Here is a 23,487-nt window from a genome sequence, read left to right as displayed (position 1 = left end):
AAACCTAGAAAATTATTAAATGCAAATTGAGATTCTCCTCATATCTCTCTACAGCGATGTTAACATTCAAACTCTGGGCAGAGATCATCTGATCCACTAACTCTGGACTAATCAAACTTTTTGTTTCAACAGCTGTGAAAGTGAAGAAGACCTTGAAGAACCTGAATGTGGTCCAGACTCAGAGCGCTGTGTTCAGCCTGGAGCTGACTCACGAGGATGTAAGAGGAGCACAATGGATCAAGAATGGTGTGGAGATTCAGCCCAGCGATAAATATGAGATCAGTATCGATGGCGCCGTCCACACCCTGAAGATCAACAACTGCACCACACAGGACGAGTCTGTCTACTCCTTCAAACTGGGAAAACTGTCTGCAAATGCCAGACTCAATGTTGAGAGTAAGAAACCAATGCTTTCTCCAAAAAAAAAAAACAAAAAAACAAGAATTCAGAATAAATTTAAATTTAATGAAGATACAAATTTGATAAAAACAAAAACCCCAAGGTTTCCAGAAGACCCAACACAAACAGATACACAACAGATTGTAAACCTGTAACCTGTTTTCCCCCGCAGCCATTAAGATCCTGAAGAAACCAAAGGATGTGACATCACTGCTGGGTGCGACTGCCATGTTTGAAATGGGCATCTCTGAGGATGACATCCCAGTAAAATGGATGTTCAACAAGCAGGAGCTGAGGCCCAGCGAGCACTACAGGATGCTGTCTGAGAAGAAGACCCACAAACTGATCGTCCAGGACGTGGACAGCAGCAAAGAGGGCGAGTACACGGCTGTGGTTGGACATCTGCAGTGCAGCGCTCGCCTCACTGTTGAGTGTAAGTGTTAGTGAAGCACTGCAATGTACTACGAAGCGTGACATGTAGCAGTTAATTTAGGAGAAATTCGTTTCTTCAGAACTTAAAACAAGAAAGAATATTTTTCTGTGGATTTTAGTGTTGAATCAACGTTGTTAGTCAAAGATAAAAACTAGTTTAATATTGCTTTTTTTAGACTAGACTGTATCAAAAAAGATTCATTTAACCCGGGATAAGTTAAGTAGTAGTAAGGAGTGAACCCAGATTTAAAGTTAAGCAGAATTCAGTTGCATGATTAAAAACTAATTTCAGTTTAGTAAAGCCAAGTTTATAAATTAAATAGTGTAATCAATATAATCAAATCAAACTAAAATACAAATAAATAAAAACTAAATTTGAGTGCTGTCAGGACCTAGTAAAACCGTTTCAGCTGCTCTGTTTTCCTTGATAATGCTAGCTAAAAACTTCACACAAACTCTGCATTAACAAAAATTTACACTGCTTGCCAGTTAACTAAAAAGTTAAAATGTCATATTTTTTGCTACCTAACTAAAAAAAAAGTTAACAAAACGTTAAATTTTGTTCCCCTCAGCCCTGCGTGTCACTCGGCCCTTGAAGAGCGTGAATGTCCCAGAGACCCACACGGCCACGTTCGAGTGTGAAGTTTCTCACTTAAATGTGCCGTCCACCTGGCTGAAAGACGGCGTGGAGATAGAGATGAGTGAGAAGTTCAGGATCGTGGTTCAGGGAAAACTGCACCAGCTGAAGATCATAAACACCAGCAGGGATGACTCTGCAGAGTACACCTTCGTCTGCGGGAATGACCGTGTCTCCGCAACGCTAACTGTTAGCCGTAAGTTCTTGACCAATAAACCTTTAAATGATAATGGCTGTCTGTGTTTTTGGGTCAAATTAAGGATTAACTGGGGGTATTAAGAGTGTTGTTTCCGTAGTGTTGGTGAACCAATCATCAGTTTTTTATTTTGTTTGTTTTTTTTTCAGCCATTCTCATCACAACGATGCTGCAGAACCTGAACGCTCAGGAGAAAGACACGGTGACATTCGAAGTGAATGTAAACTATGAGGGAGTCGCATACAAATGGCTGAAGAACGGCGTGGAGATCCGTTCCACAGACAGATGTCAGGCTCGCTGCAGACAGCTCAGTCACACTCTGAGCATCAGGAACGTTCACTTTGGTGACAGCGCAGACTACACCTTCATGGCTGGTTCTGCAGTCACTACAGCCAAACTCTACGTGGAGGGTGAGGGTTCTTTTAGCTTCAGTTTGGTCCTCAAAAATATTGAAAAAAAGATCTCTGTACACCTGAATGTGTGACAGGTGTGTCAGAGGAAGATTCAACTTGAAGAAAACTAGAGAAACTGCTACACACTGTCTCGCTTTCTACAGATATATTTATTAAACATTGATGTTTCGGTCTGAACGACCTTGATCACGATATCTAATAAATGATACCTGAAGAAGGTTGTTTAGACCGAAATGCCAAGTTTTGGCCAACAGGCTACGGTTTAAACTAAAGTTGAATTACAATGCAGATTTTTCTTTTTTGGAATGAACAATTTGAGCAGAGTGCGATAAAGTCTGAGTTGAGCATGGAGCGTTAATGACCGGAGCGGCCGGCTGAGCAGAGCGTTCAAACAGCTTCATGAGCGAGGAGCAGAAATTCTTATCGTTCCATTCCGTTCACATGTCCTGCTGTGTTGTATGCAGTCATTAAGTTCTGACATTCATTCACTGAGTTGTGTTTTTCTTGATGAGAACTCTGTGACAGAATCCAACAGTCACACTAAGTCTGTTGAAATGAAAGACGCTGATTCTTGCCATGTATCTTCATGTTCTTTCATTCACTGCAGCTCGTGTGGTTGAATTCACCAAACACCTGAAGGACCTGAAGATCACAGAGAAGAAGAGAGCAACCTTTGAATGTGAGGTCTCCGAGCCGAACATCCAGGTGATGTGGATGAAGGACGGTCAGGAGCTGGAGATGTCTGACAGGTACGCTCATATCAGCTATCAATCAAAACACCTGTACTAATCAAACCAGTGATAAAAATCTTCTAATCAACATTCTATGTGACCTTCTGTGTCTCCTGCAGGTATAAAATGACCTCGGACAAGTTTGTCCACCGTCTGGTTCTGCCATCGGTCCGTCTGTCTGACTCTGGCGAGTACACCGCCGTGGCCGGGTCGAGCATGTCCAAGGGCCACCTGGGAGTCGAGGGACGGGACGTCAAAATCTCAGAGCCCGCTAGCAGGAACATCACTGTGAGTTTATACAGTTATCTATGTTCCGCTGTGTTCACCAACTGGTCTGTAGTGTATCACAAGAAACACATAGGACATCAAGAACTTCCCCAGTGACCACTGGTACCTCCTCAATGACAACAAAACCACTTAAATGATCTCTAGAACCAATTCCATATACACTAGAACCATTGCAATGAGTATTATATTCACCAAAACCACCAAAATGACCCAAAGCGGCCAGTAGAACTTCTCCAGTGACAACTAGAACCTCCCCACTGACATCTAGACCCTCTTACAGTGCCACTAGAATCTCCCTAATGACAACTAGAACCTCCCCACTGATCACTAGAACCTTCTAAAGTGCTACCAGAACCTCTCCAGTGACAACTAGGCTATCCTAAAGAGCCACTAAAATCCACTAAAACCTCCCCACTGACACCTAGAACCTCTTACAGTGACACGAGAACATCCCCAATGACAACTAGAACCTCGTGAAGAGCAACTAAAGAACCTTAAAACTTGCCAATTCAGAATAATTTTACCTGCAGTTTGGAGTCTCAGTTCCTGGTTGTTAACTGTTCATCTACTATCCGTGTGGTCTTGCAGGTTGTTGAGAAACAAAGAGCGACCTTCGAGTTCGAGGTCAACGAGGACGACGTGGAGGGTCGTTGGATGAGGAACGGAGTGGAGATCCAGTTCTCAGTGGAGGAGAGGTTCAACTACGCCACCATCAGGAAGCTCCACCGCCTCACCATCTCTGAGACATACAGAAGTGACGCTGGAGAGTACACCTTCCTCGCTGGCAAGAACAGGAGCACCATGAACCTTCACGTCAGATGTAAGAGTCACCAAAGTCTGCTTTTTTTGTGCTGTCAAGTATTCTTTTGTCTGAAATACTTCACCGTCGTCTGTCCTGCCATGTGTCTTCAGTGCCGGAGCCTCCTCAGATCGTCCATCACATGCAGCCCCAGACGGCAACGTCGGGCCGATCAGTTCGCTTCTCGGTGCAGGTGAGCGGCCTCCCACAGCCTCAGGTCACCTGGTACAAAGACTCGCAGGCTCTGTCTACCAGCTACAAGTGCAAGTTCCTGCATGACGAAGATGAGCACACACTGCTGCTGCTTGAAGTCTTCCCCGAGGATGCCAGCATCTACAGCTGCCAGGCCAAGAATGACTATGGAGAGGCAACAAGCTCCGCCTCTCTCACTGTGGAAGGTACGTTTATCTTGGCAAAGTGTCAAGATGCTGAAATCAGTTTTTCAGTTTTTCCTTCTTGGCTTTAATTGGGATGTGAAGCTCTGATTTTATAGATGTTATGTGCATTTTTGCACTGTTCTTGATTATATTCTCTGCCATCTTGTCTTCCAGTTCCCGAGGTGGTTGAAACCGTGGCCCGTGTCTCTGCTCCCGTCCTCATCTCTCCAATGCGGGATGTCCTGGTCACAGAGGGACACCGTGCCCAGTTCCAGTGCGCCATCTCTGGGGAAGGTAGTGCCCACTGCTCACTGTCTTCTTTGTCTACCTTAAATTCTCCAATAATTCATTAGCTGTGTTATTTGTAGTGATAAAGTCCCTGTGTGTTTGAGCTGATCCTGACCGAATGAACACTGTGTCTCCAGACCTGCAGATTTCTTGGTTCATTAATGACAGAGAGATCAGACAGTCAGACATCTTCAGTATGTCTCATTATGGTGACACCTGCCAGTTGGAGATTTCCAGAGTTCTCCCCGACCATGAAGGAGAGTACTCATGTGTCGCCACAAACTCGGCAGGATTGGTCACATGTGCTGCGACTTTGAATATCGACAGTGAGTAACTCAGATGAACAGTGACTTTCAGATAAATGTGTTAAATGTGTCAGACTGCATGAGCTTCAGTGTTTAAACTCTGTGAACATGTTTTGAACTGGAATGCTCTGATTTCTTCTGACCTAACATGCTGGTTTCTACTGTGGCAACAACAACATTATAAGTCCCTGAAAAGTCTTCTTTTCATTCAGAAACAAAATCTGAAACTCTGTACAAGAGCTGCAAACTGTAAGCTCTTTCTGTAACGATCCTTGGTAAAATCAACAACTATTTGACTAATCATACTTACAAAATCTTAAAAAGGTTGCATTTACCAAACAACCAAATCAATCAAAATGTTATTTCCATAGCCACATGATTATATTGATTAGGGGTTCTTCAATCAGAGCATTCCTGTCATTAGTACAGCAGATACAGAAGTGTCTCGTCCTTCACGTCCAGGGCTAAATGACCGATCATCTAATGTTGTATCTAAACTTCAGTGGCATGTTTTACACTCAGTCACTTGTGAAATATAAAATGAAGCATCTACTGACCCAAAAGGCTGCATGCATGTGACAATATTTAAGGCATCTACTTTGTTATCAAGCTAGGTAGAACTGTAACTGTTGCTGGTCACACAAAGATTTTAGATACTGTCTACTGTCTACTTCAGAGTCAGATGATAAAATAAAAATCAACTGTAAACTGACTAATTTTATCAATGGGGCAAATCATGCTAATATCAGCTATCAAGCTAACAAACATTTTAGAGCACCTGTAACATGAAATGTTTAGTCTGGCTGTTGAAAATGATTTATCTCCTGGATCCCAAACCTCAACAGATGTAAGTTACTAATCAGCAAAACAATGTGTTGACTTAGATAACAAGAATCAGTTTAATTTCATGGTTCCAGGGCATGTTTAACTTAGCTTAGCACAAAAACTGAAAGCAGGACTATACATGCGTTTTGCCTCAAAAATGGAAATGATTAAGACATTTTCTTGCAAATTTACCAATCTTCATCCAAACAGTCACAGAAACCACATGAGATCTTGGAAGAACTGCCAAACATGATGAAATGAAAATGAAATAATTTTAATATCAGCTATCAGGTTCAGAAGGCTAATGTCAGCTAACTGAAAATGACCAGTCAACTATGAAGATAGATAATTAAGTTTAATATTAGTGTATCCAGTACAGAGATAGGACATTTTAGCCTAGCTTATCAAAGGGGCCAATGACTGGGAGCACGGGGAAACTATTTGTTTCAACAGTGGAAAAGTGGAAAAAAAAAAGTTAACAGGCTAGTATTGATTTACAAGCTTTTTAAACTACCTCCCAAATCCAAAATCCACCCGCATCGGTTGTTAACAAGGTTACACTTGTTAGCTGAGGAACTAATGTTGTCTTATTGACACTGTTTAGCCTAGCTTAGCACAAACACACTGCAGGTGGGGAAAAGCTGCTTTATGATGACGTTACAGTATCTGTGTCTGTGAGCATGGAGGATATATATGTTAATTCAGCTGATAGACCTGGATTGTTTTCTGATCTCCACATGAGCACAGGTGATAATCTTACAGGTTTCTCTCACATCATGCATGACTGTCTTCGTAGGGACGTCTTCATTCTGAGACGTGAATCTTTATTTCAGAGGAATGCAGCATGCTCAAAACAGAGCTGAACTTTGGAAATGTAGCTTTCCGGGTTCCTCACGCTCGAGCACGGATATAATCCATAGCTGTTTTTTTTTTTATTATTATTATTTTTTTACTTTGGCTCCAGTCAAGCTTGCATGATTGACAGCGGAAACCAGCCACTGTCCACCCCCTCACTGATTCTGACTGATCCTCAACGCTCCACTCCAGCTGCACTAAAGGCAAACAAGCTGTGAAGAAGTCACCAGAATGATGTGTTGAAATAATTCTTCTACTCTTTCTTATTGCCCAGATGTAAAAGCCTTAGCTATTGTGTCGAGCACTGGGGCTGGGACTGTAAGTCAGAGACTGGAGGCTCAGACTGAGAGTTTCAGCTCTCTGTCGGTGGGACAAACCGCCCACAGTGTTGAGTTTACTGAGATGGTCTCTGAGAGCTCCTCCATGTCTTGGAGGATGGTTGAGATTGAGACGGAGAGTGTGAGCTCGGTGGAGATGAGCAGCTTTGATTTCAAAGTCTCAGCCAGCCCCAGACTGCTGATGGAAATGAGCGACGTCTGGGTGAAGAGCGGTGAGATGGCCGAGTTCAGCTGCTCATTCGACGGGCAGCCCTTCACTGGGGTGGTGTGGGATCATAACGGCCAGAGTGTGGCGGACACGGAGCGGGTCAGGAGCTGTCAGACTGGTGGGCTGTTGTCCCTGGTCATCCAGGGTGTTGGTGTGGCGGACCAGGGTGTGTACCGCTGCACCGCCACCAACCATTATGGCCAGAGCAGCTCCTCCGCCCAGCTCACTGTTGAAGGTGGTTAATCTTTCTTTTTTTTATTAGTATGTTTCTCCATCTGGTCCATCCTCCCTGTCCACCTGCTCCTCCTCCTGCGTCCCCTCCTCATGATTTAATACTTCTTCTTAGCCTGTAACCTGTTAGACTGTAATAGAATAACAAACTTTACTGTAGATGAGTCTATTCTCCTCCCGCTCTCTCTAGCTTTGCCTTGCTAACATCATCCATCCATCCTACTAACCCCTTTAGTGTCTAGAGTCATTTAAACTCTGACCCCTAATTACTCTCCCTAACTTTATTCTCACCCAGCTAAAGAAGCAAATCTCAAAGCAGAAACCCCCATCCCTACCGATTCTGTGCGTAAAGTGTCTCAGGCAGACAGGGAGACCTCTAGAGATCCCCCTGACCAAGACAAGCAGGAGGCGGTGGAGAAGCCGGGACCATCACCTTCATCTTCTCAGAGCCTCATCAGCCACCTGTATTTCCCTGACATCGTGCCTCATGACAAACGAGATCAACACCTCTGCGGCTGCCCCGACTTCCTGATCAAACTGCCCCCTGAGTTGCTGCTCAGAAACAGGGATGGTGGCTCCTTGTATTGCGTTATGAAGGGGCTTCCCACTCCGTTTGTCATTTGGCTTTACAACCGGTTGAATGTTGAGGATTCTATGTCTTACTCTCTGAAACATGATGGCCCCCTGTGCTGTTTAAATGTTAACAATGTGGGACACGGAAAAAGGGGCTTTTACACTTGCAAAAACTCAGCTGAGGATGCTGAGTGCAGCACAGTGATGAAAGGTTGGCAACTGCATGCTTTTGGTCCTTCTGCTCGCTCGGGCTTTGTTTGGCCCACCACTCATCCACACTGCTTCCCACCCACACAGCCAGCCAGCAAAGGCACATGTCTTCACACGTTGACACCACTTCTTCAACAAGGTTTAACCATTGTGTTTAGGACAGGTCGCTGACCTTTGTGTCCTGCTTTACTGACAAAAATTCATCGAAAGAGACAAACAGAGAGGGACACTCATACCACTGAGCAGATTCCAAACAGCCAGAGGTGCTGCATACTAAAGACCAAAAGGAAGGAAGCATGCAAGAATGTCAGTTAAAAGAACAAGAACAAAACAGACGGATGATATGGATGCACGACCTGTCACTGATTCTAACAGTCTTGCACCATATGAGACTTTATGTTCAGTTTTGGGAATGTTTTTAATTTGTAAATGTTTGTGTCTTTACAGTAACGACAGTGGAGAAGGAACCTATGATTCATGTCCAGGAGGAAGTGAAAGGTAACTATTGTTTCATGTTAGCAAGGACATCTTTGTTTTCATGTCTTAACAAAGAAGGTATTTTTTTGTAGTTATGACTTTATCTTCAGGTTGCCCTGGTAAGAAATGCAGATTAAGTTTTTAGAAATTAAATACATTGTTCCAGAGTGTCCTGAGTGTTAACTGAAGTGGGTCAATTACTGCTTTCAGTGTGTTTGGGCCTTGGTTAGTGAACATTTACTAAAGTACCGTAATGCACCATAGGAGTATCAATTGAAATATGTTAACTGAGAGGCGTCAATTATCACTTTCAACATATTTGTACCTTCAGTGTTCAATTGGTATTGGTATCACTTTAAAGGTACTGTTTTTTTTTACTGGTACTGTAACTTTTTTACTGATACAAGCACTAAGTTGATCACTAAACTAAACTGTTGATGCATAAGTCATACTGTTTTCAGTGCAGCTGATATGTTGTGGTTGTCTTCTGAGTCTGACTTTACTTTAAACTGTCATTATTCAACTCAGCCTTCTCTAGCTCAACCATCACAATGGAAGAGGAAACCAAGGAGTCGTACTACACTGGCCTAAAGTTACCAGATAAAACCAGAACACTTGAACTTGAGCCAGAGTCAAAACGCTTCTCCAGCACTTTGGAGAAGAAAAAAGAAAAACCAGTTTTCCTTAGTGAACTTTCTCCAGCAGCTGTGACTGTCGGAGAAACTGTCATGTTTACTGTCAGAGTGTCTGGTTTCCCGAAGCCCACTGTTCAGTGGTTTCACAATGGGCAGATTATAACGAGTTCATCTGTGTATACGTTTGTTCATGAGAGAGATGAGTATAGCTTGGTCATTACCCAGGTTCAAAGCGAGTTTGAAGGAGAGTACTCCTGTACTGTGAGCAACAGATTTGGCCAGTCGACTTGCACTTCTTATTTGCATGTTGATGTGAAGGAGCCAGAAAGAGAGGAGAAAATTGACAGGAAAAGGTTTGTACCAACTGGCAAACCTCCTGAATTCACTAAAACTATTGAGTCTCTTCGTTTGTCTGAGGGAAGTCAGGCTTTCTTCAGGTATCTTGTGACTGGAGAGCCTCTCCCTGAGATTCAGTGGCTCAAAGGCAGCTTCCAAATTCAGCCCAGTGGGTTCTGTATCATTGTGAACAACCCAGATGGATCAGGCTTTATAAATATCAAGAGTGTCAAACAAGAGCACAGTGGCATCTATACCTGTAAGGCTTCCAACCAATATGGGGAAGCCACTTGTACTGCTGAGCTGGTGATGTTCAGGGAGAAAGTTCAGGAAGAGCAGATGTTGGTTAAGAAAACAAAAGGTTTGAAAATATCTATGACTGAACAAACCACAGAATCTAGATTGCACCAGGAAAGAACTTTGTCTGATCAGATGATCTATACCATCACCACTGAAGACCGGCAGATTATTCCGAGTGAGGAGGTGGGAACCCTCAGAGAGCTTGATATCTCTGCTGCCACCCTCCATCGAGAGCAGCTTACCCACCAGGCAGCAGTGCTGCAGTCTCATGAGATACAGGAGAGGGTTTCTATGGCTCCCACTCACCCACCACAGGTCTCAGCCGTTCCTATGAAACAGCTTCACATGGCAACTTTCTTATCTTCAGTTCAGGAGAGACAGAAGATCACTGAGCAGCACTCCGAACGGATTCTCAGCCCTGAGGTTGTAGAACTTGAGTTAGCCAAAGAGCAGCCACGGGAGCTCATGTCGGCCACATCTGAAGAAGTCTTCCCACTCACCACATTGCGAGCTGAGTCTTTGACGGACCGGGCTCCAGAGCATGTGAAAACCATTACTGAACCCAGGCAGCTTGTTAGCAGTCATCAAGTAGAGTCCACTCTGCCCATTCATGACGAACCTTCTGTTGTCACTCAGAGGCCAGAGGAGGAGAGGAGTTTCAGAGTCACAGAGGGGGTTAAGATTTTATACTCAGCTCAATTTACAGGGCAGCTGCCAGTCACAGCAGGACACTCTGAGCCTCTGCCAGCTTTAGATGCAGCCACTAAACCCTTGATTGAGAAGGAACGGACTAAGCCAGTGATAGCACCAGTGAACGAAACTAGAGTGGCTTTATCCAAGGAGCAGACATTTAAAATACACCGACCAGAGCAGGAAAGTATCACCCCACTTAAAGACAGGCTCTATGAGTCAGCTGTTATCACTGAAGAGAAATATGAAGTCCAGGGTGAACAGGCAGGACAGGTGCCAAGTATACCATCTTCTGTGTGTCTGCAGCCTCATCGAGAGGGAGAAAGACTCTTGAATCTTCAGGTGATCAGTGATCAGGATGTTTTAGAGTCTGAGGGTAGGTTCAGCAGTGAGAAGCCCTCTTCAGAGCAGGCAGAAACAAGGAAGAGTCCAACTTTGTTGCATTCAGTGACTCAAGAAGACCAAAGAACAGCAGTCTGTGAGGCAACTTCAGAATTCTTAGCAAAGACTGATGCTAAGTCCATTCAGCCAAAGAAAGAGTTACCACCAACAAAATACCTTCAGTCAATTCACTCTTTATCAGTTTTACCAAAGGAAGACATACTTACCATCACCAAACCTGATCAGCAGATGGCAACAGAGAGACAGGAGAAGGCTAGAAGGCATGCAGCTACCACAGAAGAGAGAAGGGAGATCACAGCAGATTATCACAAAGATCTTGATGTGTCGGTGACCGGGGTTCAGTCACAGCTTAGAACTGAGCCCAAGCCTTCCAGCATCCTCACAGTCTCCTCCCAGCCCATGACGCTGCCAAAGGAGATGCCTTTCATTATTGATGTCAAGCAGCAGCGAGCACTAGTCCAGAAAGAGGATTACTGGAATATCATGCATTCTTTAAATGTCACAGACACTCAGATTCTGGAGGAGGGCCACACCATTAACCTTAAAACTGATGAGAAATTCAAGCCAGAGATGAAATCTGAGCCTAGGATTGCCAAAAAGACTGTCTTTATAGAGGAGAAGGCAGTTGCCACTGAATGCTGCACCATATTAGAAGCTGCTGAGCAAGACTTTGCAGTGCAGATACAGGAGGGCCAGTCAGTGCGACAGTCTGTGTTGCTAGAAGAAAAGCAGGTCATTATTGGAGAACAGTCATGTGAGATACATAAATCTGAAGGCTCGACTGTCAGCATCATGAGGCAGCCTAGAGGAGCTCTGTTTGTTCATGAGTCTCAGGACACTCAAACTCTACCTAAAGAACTCAACTTTATCATCCAGATTCCCAAACCATCAACTTTGAATATCCGACGTCAGCTCAGAGATGCTCTTCAGTCTGCTGTGGCCAGTGACCAGCCAGTGTTACTAGCTGACATTGTAGGAAGGTTAGAGGCAGTCGAGGTAGAGGAGGTGAAGGTTCAGAGAGAGCCCAAACGGGCCACACATACATACCTGATCACATCACCAGGTGTTCCCATAGAGATCACACTGTCTTTTGAAGGTGAATACCCTCAGACAGCTGACCTCAGGTCTGAACTCCAGGTAGCTCTGCACGCTATGGTTTTCCATGAGCAGCAATGTCTTACATCAGAGCAACCAGGCACCATGCAGATCGACAAGCCTCAGAGAGCGCTGGTCAGCTCAGCGCCCTCCAAAGAGGTGTTGTCATCTGTGGTAGACACCTTGGTGGTGGCAGAAAGTGCAGTTGGGTTTCCTCCTGCTATATCTCAGTCTGCAGCCATCAAAACTGAAGCCAGGTCTTCCTTCCAAAGTGCGAGAGTTCAGAGTCGGTCAGAAATCCACGAGTCTACGCAGGTGAGCAAGAAGACAGTTGGGTCAGAGAGGGCTGCTGCTGCCGCTGAAGTGTCCATAACAATGCCTGTAGGTCAGGTTCCTGTCAAACAAGGAGTGGACATTTTTGTCCACAAAGAAACCAGAGAGGAGTATCTTTCAGAGGCAATCATGATCAGCGAGTCCTCTGACAGTCTGGTAGATTATCCTGTTGTCATTGATCCTCTGGAAGATGTTTGCACTGAGGTAAATGGCAAGGCAATTTTTACTGCCACCATAAAGTATGTCACCAGAGTTAACTGGTTTTTCAATGGCCAATTGGTAAAATCTGACAAAGAGTTCAAGTGTTCTAAAGACCACGACACATACACACTAGTTATCGAGAAAGTTGTCAAGGAGAAGCATGAAGGAGAGTTTGTCTGTGAGGCTGAGAATGAAGCTGGCAAGACTACAACATCTTCAAGACTCACTGTGGTCTCAAGAGGTTTGATGATGGGCAATTCTTTAATATCATCATCAACTAACTTCACACACTGATGAATTTCCAGTTCTGTTGTCTGCAAACCTCAACCATAACTTAAACTTTATATGCACTTGGGTCTATATTTATGAGTTGAATGCCCGTGAAATAATTTATAAAATATTTTCCATACCAAACTAAAGTATGGGGGGGGGGGGTGTTGCGGTTTCACCAGACAGCAGTGACATCCTCATTTTTCTTTTAAGCCTTCACTCCTTTTTCCTTCATTCCTCCACATGCATATCATCCCCATAGCCATTCCTCCATCCTTCCAAGGAATCACCTTTGAGTCTTTAAACATCCATCAGTCCTCATTCCTACTTCATTCCTCATTGCATGCTTTCTTTCATTTTCTCAGAAACCCTTTCATGACATCTTCGACCCAAATCTAATATCATTTCTCTTCCTCCACAGTCACAACAACATAACTTTGTGTGTCACTTTTCCATCCCAGGATCACCACCTCCAGCAGAAACATTCCTTTTTGCTTCAATGTTGACTCCTTCTGTGTATTTATTTTGTCTCTTTATCTTTCTGTCTTCAGTGAAACCTGTGTTCAGGCACAAAATCGTCCCTGTGGAGATCAACATTGGCCACGCTGCCAAGTTTGAATGTGAAACTGAGGATGCTCCAAATGTGAGCTTCAAGTGGTTCAAAGATGGACACCCCATCAAAGAGGGTGATAAGTACAGGATTATCAGTCGCTACAGCACTTCCTCTCTGGAACTTTTGAACCCAACCAAGGATGATAGCGGTGAATACACCTGCAAGGCATCCAATCGGCATGGCAGCGACGAATGCTCAGCCACTCTCAACGTAACAGGTAAGAGCAACACATATTTTGTTCTTCTTTGCAGGTTGAGTTTCGAGCTGTTATTGGCGGTGGTGATTTCTTTTATCCACAAGTTATCATCTTTTGCTGTTCTTAGCTGGTCTTCTTCTGATAAACGTTGGTGTTGGTGTTTTGTTTGCTTTATTGTGAATTGTTAATTGTCTGCTGATTTGTTTTTGTCTAATTGGCAGGTTTTGATAAAGGTGAATTAACAGGGTCTAACATATAACTACTAATGTGTTTCTCTTTTTCTTAACCCTTTTAGAGCAATTCCCTCCTGCCTTTATAACTAAACCTGACCCTCAGACTAATTATGTTGGAAAGAGGGCAATGATACAGTGTGTAATATCAGGATCTGCTCCACTGAATGTTGTCTGGCTCAAAGACAACCAGGCCTTACCCACAGTGCCTACACACTATCAAACCTCTTGTGAAAAGAATAAGCACACTCTTGTGATTACTAAACTTGAGCCGGCTGACAGGGGGCGTTATGTGTGCAAGGTTTCTAATAATGTTGGGACAGCTGACTGCAGCATGGAGCTGCATGTTATTGATAAGCCCAACTTTGTAAAGCCCCTGGGTCCGATCGCTGCTGTGGTCGGAGCTCCTCTGCACCTGGAGTGTCAGGTGGATGAGGACACTGGAGTAACTTTCACCTGGACGAGAGATGGTAGAAAAGTCCACCAGTCTCCAGACTGTAAACTGTCTTTTGAGGATAAGACAGTTACTCTTGATATCCTAAAGACCACACTGAAAGACTGTGGAAATTATGTGTGCACAGTGGCAAATGAAGCTGGGAGTGCAACTTGCTCAACTTTGGTGAAGGTACAAGGTAAGACCTGTCAAGTTAAATTTCATGGCTGCTGCAGCATTTGAAGCTGTTGCAAATCTGCAGCACTGAAAATTAACATGGTTTTAATCTGTGGTTTACTTTTCCTTAAGTCTTAAGTGGCTTCTCTTTCAATGCTGTTTTTTTTTTTTTATGACTTCTTTGACTTCATTATGGCTCTTTTTAATTGCAAACCTCTCCAGAACCACCAGTCTTTGTCAAGAGGCTGGAGGCCACCACAGTCTGGAAGCAAGGCAGCACTGCACGGCTGCAGTGCTCCGTCAAAGGATCCCCTGAACTCCACACCATCTGGTTCTTTAATAATAATGAGCTGTCTGCTGGTGGCAGATATGCTATCAGTCTGAAGGATGGGGTCACCACTCTTGAAATACGTGATGTCATGTTGAGTGACAGTGGAAACTACACCTGTGAGGTTCTTAATGAGTCTGGCTGTGAAAGCTGCAGCACTAAAATAACAGTGAAAGGTCTGTAGATTTTGGCAGTTTTACAACAGAACCAAATTTTCAGTCAGAATAAAAACTTGTTTAACTGAAGTTGCTCCCCTTTAGAACCACCATCTTTCAAAAAGGAATTACCCTTTGTCGAGACGGTCAGAGGAGCTGTAGCTGTCCTGGAGTGTGAGATTGCAGGCTCTGCACCATTCGAAGTGGCCTGGAAAAAGAATAAGAAACGCCTGTCTGACGATAAGAAATACAGAATAGTGTCACAGGGGTCCCTGGCCTCTCTGGAGATCCGCTCATTTGAGAGTGCTGATGCTGGTGAATATGAATGTGTTGTATCAAATGAGGTCGGGTCTGTATCTTCAAAGTCAGTGGCTAAACAGAGAGGTTAGTGATGTAAAAACACACAGGAAATACTTAAAATTTATTGTAATTCTAGTTGTTGTTCTCTGGGCTGATGTTTCTATAATTATTGCTAATGCTGCTATTTCAGAGCCACCTATGTTCTCAAAGAGAATTGAGAGTGCTACAGCAGTGTTGGGGAATACAGTGAAGCTACAGGGAACACTGAAAGGCTCAGCTCCCATCACTGTCAAATGGATGAAAGACTCTGACGTGTTAAGAGACGACGATCCAAATGTCAAAATGACATTTGAAAACAACATTGTTAGCATTTCCTTCTCATCTGTTGAGATAAAGCATGGCGGCAAGTACACTTGTCTTGCTGAAAATGAGGCAGGACAGCAGAAATGTGAAGCTGTCTTAACAATTCAAGGTTAGAAAGCATTTCTATTGATTAGAAAAATTGTCAAAGTTAAGATGTAAGATGTTCTGAATTCTAAAACCCATGTTCTATTATAGAACCTGCTAGGATCTTAGAGAAAGCAGCGTCCATCAGTGTGACTGCAGGGGATTCGGCCACATTGCAGTGCACAATTTCTGGAAGCCCAGAGCTCAAAGTGAAATGGTTGAAAGACGGCAAGGAAATGATCAGTGGCCGTAAATATAAAATGACACTGAAGGAGAACACTGCCATCTTAAAGATCCTCTCAGCAGATAAAGGCGACACGTCAGAGTACAAGATGGAGGTGTCCAATAAAGTTGGAAAAGACCAGTGCACCTGCTCAGTCACCGTTATAGGTTAGTTTTAGCCATGAATACATCGTTAATAACAACTCAAAGACTTGGCTGTTGATAACAGTTATATGTTTGATATATTTCCACACACAGATCGTGCAGTACCACCATCCTTCACCAAAATTCTAAAGGCAGTGAATGGGAGTATTGGTGGTAACGTTACCTTGGAATGCAGAGTTGCTGGATCTCAGCCGCTGGTTGTTTCTTGGTACAAAGACAATAAAGAGATCCACAGTGGTGACAGATACAAGCTTGATTTCAGTGAGAGTACAGCCTCTATGACGATAACTGACCTGGAGCAAAGTGATGGTGGAGTTTATACCTGCCAGGCCTCTAATGATGCTGGAGAAAAAGGGACAAGTTGTACTTTGTCCGTCAAAGGTCAGATGAGTTGAATTACTTTAACCTAAACCTGAGATTCAACAGGAATTTGGCAGGTATTATTAATAATCAGAAGGGCAGGTGTTTAATGTTTGCTATTTTTTCTCCCAAATAACTCCAGAACCTCCAGTCTTCACAGTGAAACCTGATTCCCAGGATGCTTCACCGGGATCAAATGTTGTTATAAAATCAGCCTTTACAGGCTCAGCTCCTCTAGTTGTTAAATGGTTCAGAGAGGAGAAAGAGATTTTCACTGGGGGGAAGTATTTCATAAAGAAAGATGCCTCCTCAAGCTCCTTGGAGCTTCATTCTGTGAAACCAAGTGACTCTGCTAAATATACATGCCAAGTATCCAACGATGCCGGGAAGGTGGACTGCACTGCAGTCCTCTTTGTAAAAGGTGCCGTATCATTCTTTCTTTTAAAACAGTCATTTGCTGAACTGTAGTTTTCTTTACTTAACCTCTTGTTCTTACTGTTATTGTTACTGTTCATTTACAGAAGCCCCAACATTTACAATGAAGCTTGAGCCTTCACAGCTGTTGAAAACTGGACAGCCTCTCAAGTTGTCTTGCAAAGTTCAGGGCACCCCTGTTATTAGCATTGCATGGTTTAAAAATGGGTCTGAAATTGCTTCAGACCACAGACACACAATGTCCTTTGACAGCTCAATAGCGACTCTGGAAGTAGACAACTGTTCTGCAGAGGACAGTGGAGATTATGTTTGTATGGCATCCAGCGAGGCCGGCAGAGACCAGTGCAGCAGCTCGGTAACCATCAAAGGTTAGTTCAGTAGATTTCTTCATAGAGTTCAACCAGATTTTCGTAGACAAACTGTAGACTGTTGGCATGACGTTTGGTCCACATTGTTCTTTAACATGTTCAATGCTGCCTTCACTGTACAGAGATTATATTCCTGTTCACCAGAAAGACTCTCCACCAAATGCAGTTGTCCCTGTTTGCAGATAGGACACCAGTGATGGATCATACCCTTTATTTTTTCACTTGTGATTCCTGTTAGTTCTTAGCCTGGAATTTCCAGACTAATTTGCAAATATGAATTAGTCTGGAACCTCTCAGTTCATTTTCAGTTTCCCGGGGGCATTATCAGTGCTTGCAGACCAAAATTCCCCTGAATTCAATTGGATGGATCTACAGAGACATAAAGGTGCTTGATAAATTTTCAGTCAGGACACAAAATGATTGCAGTCTGTCCTGTATTGCAGCTAACAATGCACCACAGTGCTTCTGGAAACATTTTAGGTGAGAAATAGGCAATGCAGTAACAGAATATTGATCCATATCTGGTCAACACTGCCTAGTTTGAAAGTTTGATCTGAGTTTTGTGAGCCTGAGGTGCTGCACTGGATGGAACTGCTGACTGAACATAATTGGATAAACTTATCAGTCAATCATGATATAGAACTAACTGATTGGCCTAACCAGATCCAAGGCTGGTTGGAATTCTGTCTGAACATATCTGCCAGAGTAAAGGTAAACATGAGCTTGGTTCAATAGAAAATTATGTCCTAAGCCTAACCAAAGGTTTAGCTGACCCTAAATTTCCCATATTGTCAGTCTCAATGTGTCCATTCTGTCTCAGTCTAAGAGGTTAACTATCAGTCAGAAAATGCAGTGTTTTAACTTCTTCAAGATCTTCCTGCTGCTCTAGGATTTGCCTCTCAACATATTGCCAGGGACTGTTGCACCTTCATTGACTTTTGAGATAACCAATGAGAGTGGAGATTTTGAACAGCTAAATGGATTCTGTGGACCAGACAGGCCTCATGAGACTAGAACTTACTCTTCAGCCCCTTATTGACTTTAAATATAACATTTATTGTCTTCTTCCCCATAGAGCCCCCAGTGTTTGTGAGGTCTTTTGAATCAGCTGAGCTCGTAAAGGGATCCGACATTATCTTGGAGGGAACCGTTTCAGGTTCCTCTCCATTTGAAATAAGTTGCTTGCTCAATGATAAGCTGATCAGAAACGACAAAAGGCATCAGATCAGTGTTGAAAACCACACAGTCACTCTTCAGATCTCAAGCTGTGAGACCGGAGATGCTGGGACATACCAGTGCATTGTTGCAAATGATGTTGGGGAGACATCTTGTTCTTGCCAAATTTCACTGAAAGGTTAGTCAAAGGGTCATGGCAAAGGATATCTTTCTGCATGCTGCAGCTGTATTATTGTAGTTTGGAGGGAGGTGAGGTTGCTGCACTTGTTTTTCTTCCTTATACAGCCAGAAGGTTAGACCAGGGATATAAAGACTTGCTATGTGGATCATCTGTGTTCCTCCTACAGCCTGCAGTCTGATCTGTGATCTTCTCTCACTAGAACCACCAACATTTGTTCAGAGACTAGAGGATATGTCCTGCATGGTGGGCTCTGAGATCTCTATGAAGTGCATGTTGTCTGGATCACTTCCCATGACTTTCACCTGGATCAAGGACAATCATGAGCTCACAGAAGATGAGCATATTAAGATGTCCTCTGAAATCAAAAGTGCCATGTTGAATTTGAAAAATACTCAGTTATCACATGGCGGGAAATATGTCTGTCAGGCACAGAACAAAGCCGGGACTCACAGATGTGCCGCTGTGCTCATAGTGACAGGTTTGTGGGATATTTGTGACTCTTTCTTGTCTTCACTGTTGTTGCTTTCATGTCATGCTTGACGTTTTTTCTGTCACATTAACAACTATAAGTGGTAGCATCTAACTCAGTTTTGGATCCTTTTGTTATGCCAGAGCCAGCAAGTATTTCAGAACATCCACAGTCAATCAGTGTAACCCAGGGTGACCCAGCCAGGCTTGAATGCCGATTTTCAGGGACCAAACCGCTCAAGTCCAGATGGATGAAGGCAGGAAAAGAGCTGACCTCAAGCCAGAGATACAAAGTACAAAGCACAGACGCCAGCTCTGTGCTCACAATTATTAAAACAGAAAAAAGCGATAGTGGTGAATACACCTTTGAGGTTTCAAACAAAGCTGGATGCAGTTCTTGTGAGGCGGCTGTTACTGTGTTAGGTCAGTTTACCCCAAGTCAATATCTTTTATGAGATTTTCTTGGATTTTTTACTCATCCTTACTCAACATTGTTTTTGCATTTTATGTACAATAGATCAGGTAATTAAACCATCTTTCACAAGAGAGCTGAAGGAGACGGAAGGTATCAGAGGATCGTTTGCTCATCTGAAGTGCCTTGTATCAGGCTCCCTGCCAATTGCAATACAGTGGTACAAAGATAACAAAGAGATCCAGACTGATGAGACACACAAATGCACATTTTTTGAAAATGTTGCATTCCTGGAAATCAGTCGTCTTGACAGTAAAGACAGCGGCAGATATACCTGCGTGGCTAAAAACAAGGCAGGAACTGTCCAGTGCTCTGGGACTTTGTTTGTTAAAGGTTAGAGCTCATTTCAAGCCTCAGCACTTTCTTGCAGTTTTAATCAGATTCACACTACATATATTGTGACTACAAACGTGTTGAATTTTGGGTTTTGTCCACCAACAGAACCACCATGCATTCTTGAAAAGCCTGAATCCATGACTGTTTTGCCTGGGTCAAGGGTTAAGTTTAATGTTCATTACTCTGGAACACCACCACTGAGCATCAAATGGTTCACAAACAAGAAGGAGCTTTTCTCCAGTGCCGACTGCTGTATTATAAAAGACAATGCTTCAAGCTCACTGGAGCTCTTCTTTGCCAAATCTTCTGATTCTGGTGACTTTGTCTGTGAAATACAGAATGATGTGGGCTCCACTTCATGTCAGGCAACACTTTTCGTAAAAGGTTAGGTTTATATTAGTCCTTCACCTTTATAAAGTTTGCTTTCCTTTGTAGTGATTGCTATATCTAAGTAACTTCTGTATGCATTTTTTTTTCAGAACCTCCCTTTTTCACTGAAAAATCTGAAGGTGTATCAGTGGTTAGAGTAGGGGACTGTAAAATGTTTGAGTGCAAGGTCACTGGTACTCCAGAGATCTCTGTGCGCTGGTTCAGAGATGGAGGTGAGATTCAACAAAGTGTCAAACATAAGATGTCATTTTCTAACTCTGTGGCCACCCTAGAGGTTAGTCAAGTTAATGAAAATGACAGTGGGAAGTACGTCTGTGAAGCTTGCAACGAAGCCGGGACGGAGAGTTGCACTGCTGAGTTAGAAGTGAAAGGTTAGTTTTCTTTCACATCTTGTCAGTGTTTCAGTTAAAGTCAAGATCAAGTTAAATATTACAGCAACAATACAGATTGAATTGCTTTGTAATTTCAGAGCCTCCTTCATTCACTGAAGAACTGACGTCTCTTGAAGTGGTTAAAGGTTCCGCAGCAGTGTTTGTTTGCAAAATGGCAGGAAGTGCTCCATTTAAGGTCACATGGATCAAAGATAAAAAGCCAATTAAACCCAGCCAAAAGCATATTATTGTTGATAGCGAAAATGTGAGCTTGAAAGTCCAGGACTGTAAAGTTGAAGATGTTGGTACTTATCAGTGTGTGGTAGCCAATGAGGTTGGAAGTTGCACTGGCTTTGCAGCTTTGTCTCTGAAAGGTTGGTTTTACTGCATCATACTGACATACAGGCATACAGCTCTGTGCACTTTCTGGTATTACAATGACATCTTTTCTTTGTATCAGTCCCTCCAACATTTGTTAAGAAGATAGAAAATGTCTCAACTATTCTGGGAGATGTTGCAGTCTTTCGCTGCACCGTGGACGGTTCTCTGCCTCTCTCAGTACAATGGCAAAAAGACGAGAACTGGATCCCAGAGGATCCAAAGATCAAGAGAATGTTTGATAACAAAGAAGCCACTCTCAGGATTCCTGCATGTGAAGCTGCTCACAGTGGGAAATATACCTGCCAGGTCGTAAACGAGGCCGGACAGGATAAATGCTTTGCCACCCTTATAGTGCAAGGTACCTCTGCTTCATGCTTAATTCTTCTGCCTAATATTATAGCTAATTCTAACAGCAATAACAAGTGTACTCACCACTTTTCCTTGGTGTTGTAGAACCACCTACGATCCAAGAAAAGCCAGAGGTCGTAAAAGTAACTTGTGGAGATCCGGTTAGTCTTGAGTGCAGGGTAGCTGGAACCCCTCAGATGAGTGTAAGATGGTCCAAAGATGGCAAAGAGCTCCAGTCAGGCAGAAAACACAATCTCTGCTATGAGAACAACCTCAGCAGTCTTAACATACAGTCCTGTCAGCTGGACGACAGTGGAGAATACATGTTCAAAGCCACAAACTCTGTTGGAACCTGCAGCTGTAAAGTCATGCTGATTGTTTTAGGTTTGTACAATACTCCCCAGCTCATGTTAGGACAAACATTTTAGGTTGCAGAATTGTTGTATTATTATTACTATTATTATTATTAATTATCTTTCAATATCATTTGAAACAGAAGAGGTAATTCCTCCAACATTCATTAAGAAATTAATGAACATTCAAGCAATTATGGGTTCAGTGGTTACCATGGAGTGCAAAGTAGCCGGTTCTCTTCCAATATCTGTTGATTGGAGCAAAGGGAAACAAAATATCACCAAGAGCTCCAAATATAAACTGCTGCACAGTGAAAACACTGTCTCGCTGCAGTTAAGACTGACTGAAGGGGCTGATACAGGAGAGTATTCCTGTGAAGTTACCAACAAAGCAGGCAGCTGTGTGTGCAGTGGAGTTCTTACAGCTAAAGGTTAGCACTTAGAGGTCATCTTTATCAAATTAATGACTCAAAGGTTGTTAGTCATGTATCATAACCATTTTTCTGTGTGGGTTTTAGTGCCACCAAGATTTGTGGCTGAGCCTGAGTCTCAGGCTGTTACTCCAAAGTCTACCGTACTCTTCAGAAGTGTCTTTGATGGAACACCTCCATTTATGGTGAAATGGTTCAAGGATGACGTCGAGCTCATCACTGGGCCATCGTGTACGATTAGCCTGGAGGAATATTCTTCCTCTGTAGAGCTCTACTCAGTTGGGACTCTGCAATGTGGGATCTATTCTTGCCAAATTAGCAACGAAGCAGGCGCAGTGAAAAGTGCAGCAGAACTATTGGTGAAAGGTTGGACTATTCTTTTTTTTGTCCACCATCACCATCATCACTGAATTAACTCCATCTTTTTTTCTCCATGTTCACAGCCTCTCTTTCTTCATTTTCTTTGACTGATCATCTTAGCATTTCTTTTCTTATCAGGAATATCCATGTTGTCTTCAGAGTCATCTACCATCTGAAACAGCATTCAGCCACCTGTTCACCTCCATACATCACGCTGATGCTCAACTGTAACTGTATGCTGTCAGTAGTAACTTGATCTTTTTTTGACTTTGCAGAACCTCCTCAGTTTGTCCTGAAACTTCCTCCCACTACCTTTGTGAAGCAGTGTGAGGGACACCGTTTCGAATGCAAGGTCACCAGCTCACGCTCCCTGAATATGAGCTGGTTCAAAAATGACCAAAAGATAGCCGATGGAGACAACTATAAAATGATGTTTCTTGACTCGACTGCGTATCTCCAGCTGCGCTCGACAAGGTTTGAGGATAACGGAGTCTACACCTGTGAGGCTCATAACGATGCTGGCAGTGCAGTCTGCAGCACTATCCTCACGGTTCAAGGTCAGCTATTGAAGAGATATCTTGACTTGTGTAGCATGAAAAAGAAGGAATCAAAATCCCCTATGATGCAGATTTTGATATTTCGTTTGACCTTTTATGAAAACGTTTGGAACCCTGTCCCAGATTTTAACACAACCTAACACCAACAGTTCCACCTTCTGTTTCAGTCAAAAAAAGATCTGATTTCTGCCCTCCAGTGTGTCAGATAGCATGAGTCTGAGTGTCACCTCTTTTTTAAAGAAATGTTTTTCCCTATTTTCCATGGAATGACCTACAGTATACCTTTGACTTACCCTTTCAATTTTATTTTCTCTGATCTCAAAATGATATGGTCTACCCTCCAATCATAGCATGAACATAAGTGAATGTTTTTATCAATTTTTTCTGTCA

At 43.1% G+C, this 23,487-nt stretch overlaps 2 protein-coding genes across 2 annotated transcripts in view; both read left to right on the top strand.

Moving 5' to 3' along the window:
* Positions 1-23,487, top strand: part of LOC146323388 (titin-like) — a 199,585-nt gene that overhangs the window by 34,954 nt on the left and 141,144 nt on the right. The window contains exons 29-51 of the mRNA XM_084725583.1: positions 133-396; positions 572-832; positions 1,404-1,664; positions 1,814-2,074; positions 2,685-2,826; positions 2,928-3,096; positions 3,685-3,916; positions 4,009-4,293; positions 4,447-4,566; positions 4,698-4,886; positions 8,553-8,603; positions 13,396-13,674; positions 13,949-14,515; positions 14,716-14,997; positions 15,082-15,360; positions 15,467-15,748; positions 15,835-16,113; positions 16,204-16,491; positions 16,613-16,891; positions 16,992-17,273; positions 18,349-18,627; positions 18,830-19,108; positions 22,816-23,097. Of these exons, the coding sequence (XP_084581709.1) occupies positions 133-396; positions 572-832; positions 1,404-1,664; positions 1,814-2,074; positions 2,685-2,826; positions 2,928-3,096; positions 3,685-3,916; positions 4,009-4,293; positions 4,447-4,566; positions 4,698-4,886; positions 8,553-8,603; positions 13,396-13,674; positions 13,949-14,515; positions 14,716-14,997; positions 15,082-15,360; positions 15,467-15,748; positions 15,835-16,113; positions 16,204-16,491; positions 16,613-16,891; positions 16,992-17,273; positions 18,349-18,627; positions 18,830-19,108; positions 22,816-23,097 (5,892 nt within the window). The remainder of the gene's footprint in view (positions 1-132; positions 397-571; positions 833-1,403; positions 1,665-1,813; positions 2,075-2,684; positions 2,827-2,927; positions 3,097-3,684; positions 3,917-4,008; positions 4,294-4,446; positions 4,567-4,697; positions 4,887-8,552; positions 8,604-13,395; positions 13,675-13,948; positions 14,516-14,715; positions 14,998-15,081; positions 15,361-15,466; positions 15,749-15,834; positions 16,114-16,203; positions 16,492-16,612; positions 16,892-16,991; positions 17,274-18,348; positions 18,628-18,829; positions 19,109-22,815; positions 23,098-23,487) is intronic.
* LOC146323389 (titin-like) lies at positions 8,610-13,369 on the top strand. The gene has a single exon (XM_084725582.1). The coding sequence runs from the start codon at positions 9,134-9,136 to the stop codon at positions 12,866-12,868; it is 3,735 nt and encodes a 1,244-aa protein (XP_084581708.1). The 5' UTR covers positions 8,610-9,133; the 3' UTR covers positions 12,869-13,369.

This window comes from Lutjanus erythropterus, chromosome 8 (genome assembly GCF_056507025.1).
Source record: "Lutjanus erythropterus isolate fLutEry1 chromosome 8, fLutEry1.hap2, whole genome shotgun sequence".
Taxonomy (NCBI): Eukaryota; Metazoa; Chordata; class Actinopteri; order Lutjaniformes; family Lutjanidae; genus Lutjanus; species Lutjanus erythropterus.
This window is presented reverse-complemented; position numbering and strand designations above follow the sequence as displayed.

Excerpts from the sequence above, each read along its gene's own strand:
- LOC146323389 (XM_084725582.1), top strand. The coding sequence starts at position 9,134 with ATGGAAGAGGAAACCAAGGAGTCGTACTACACTGGCCTAAAGTTACCA.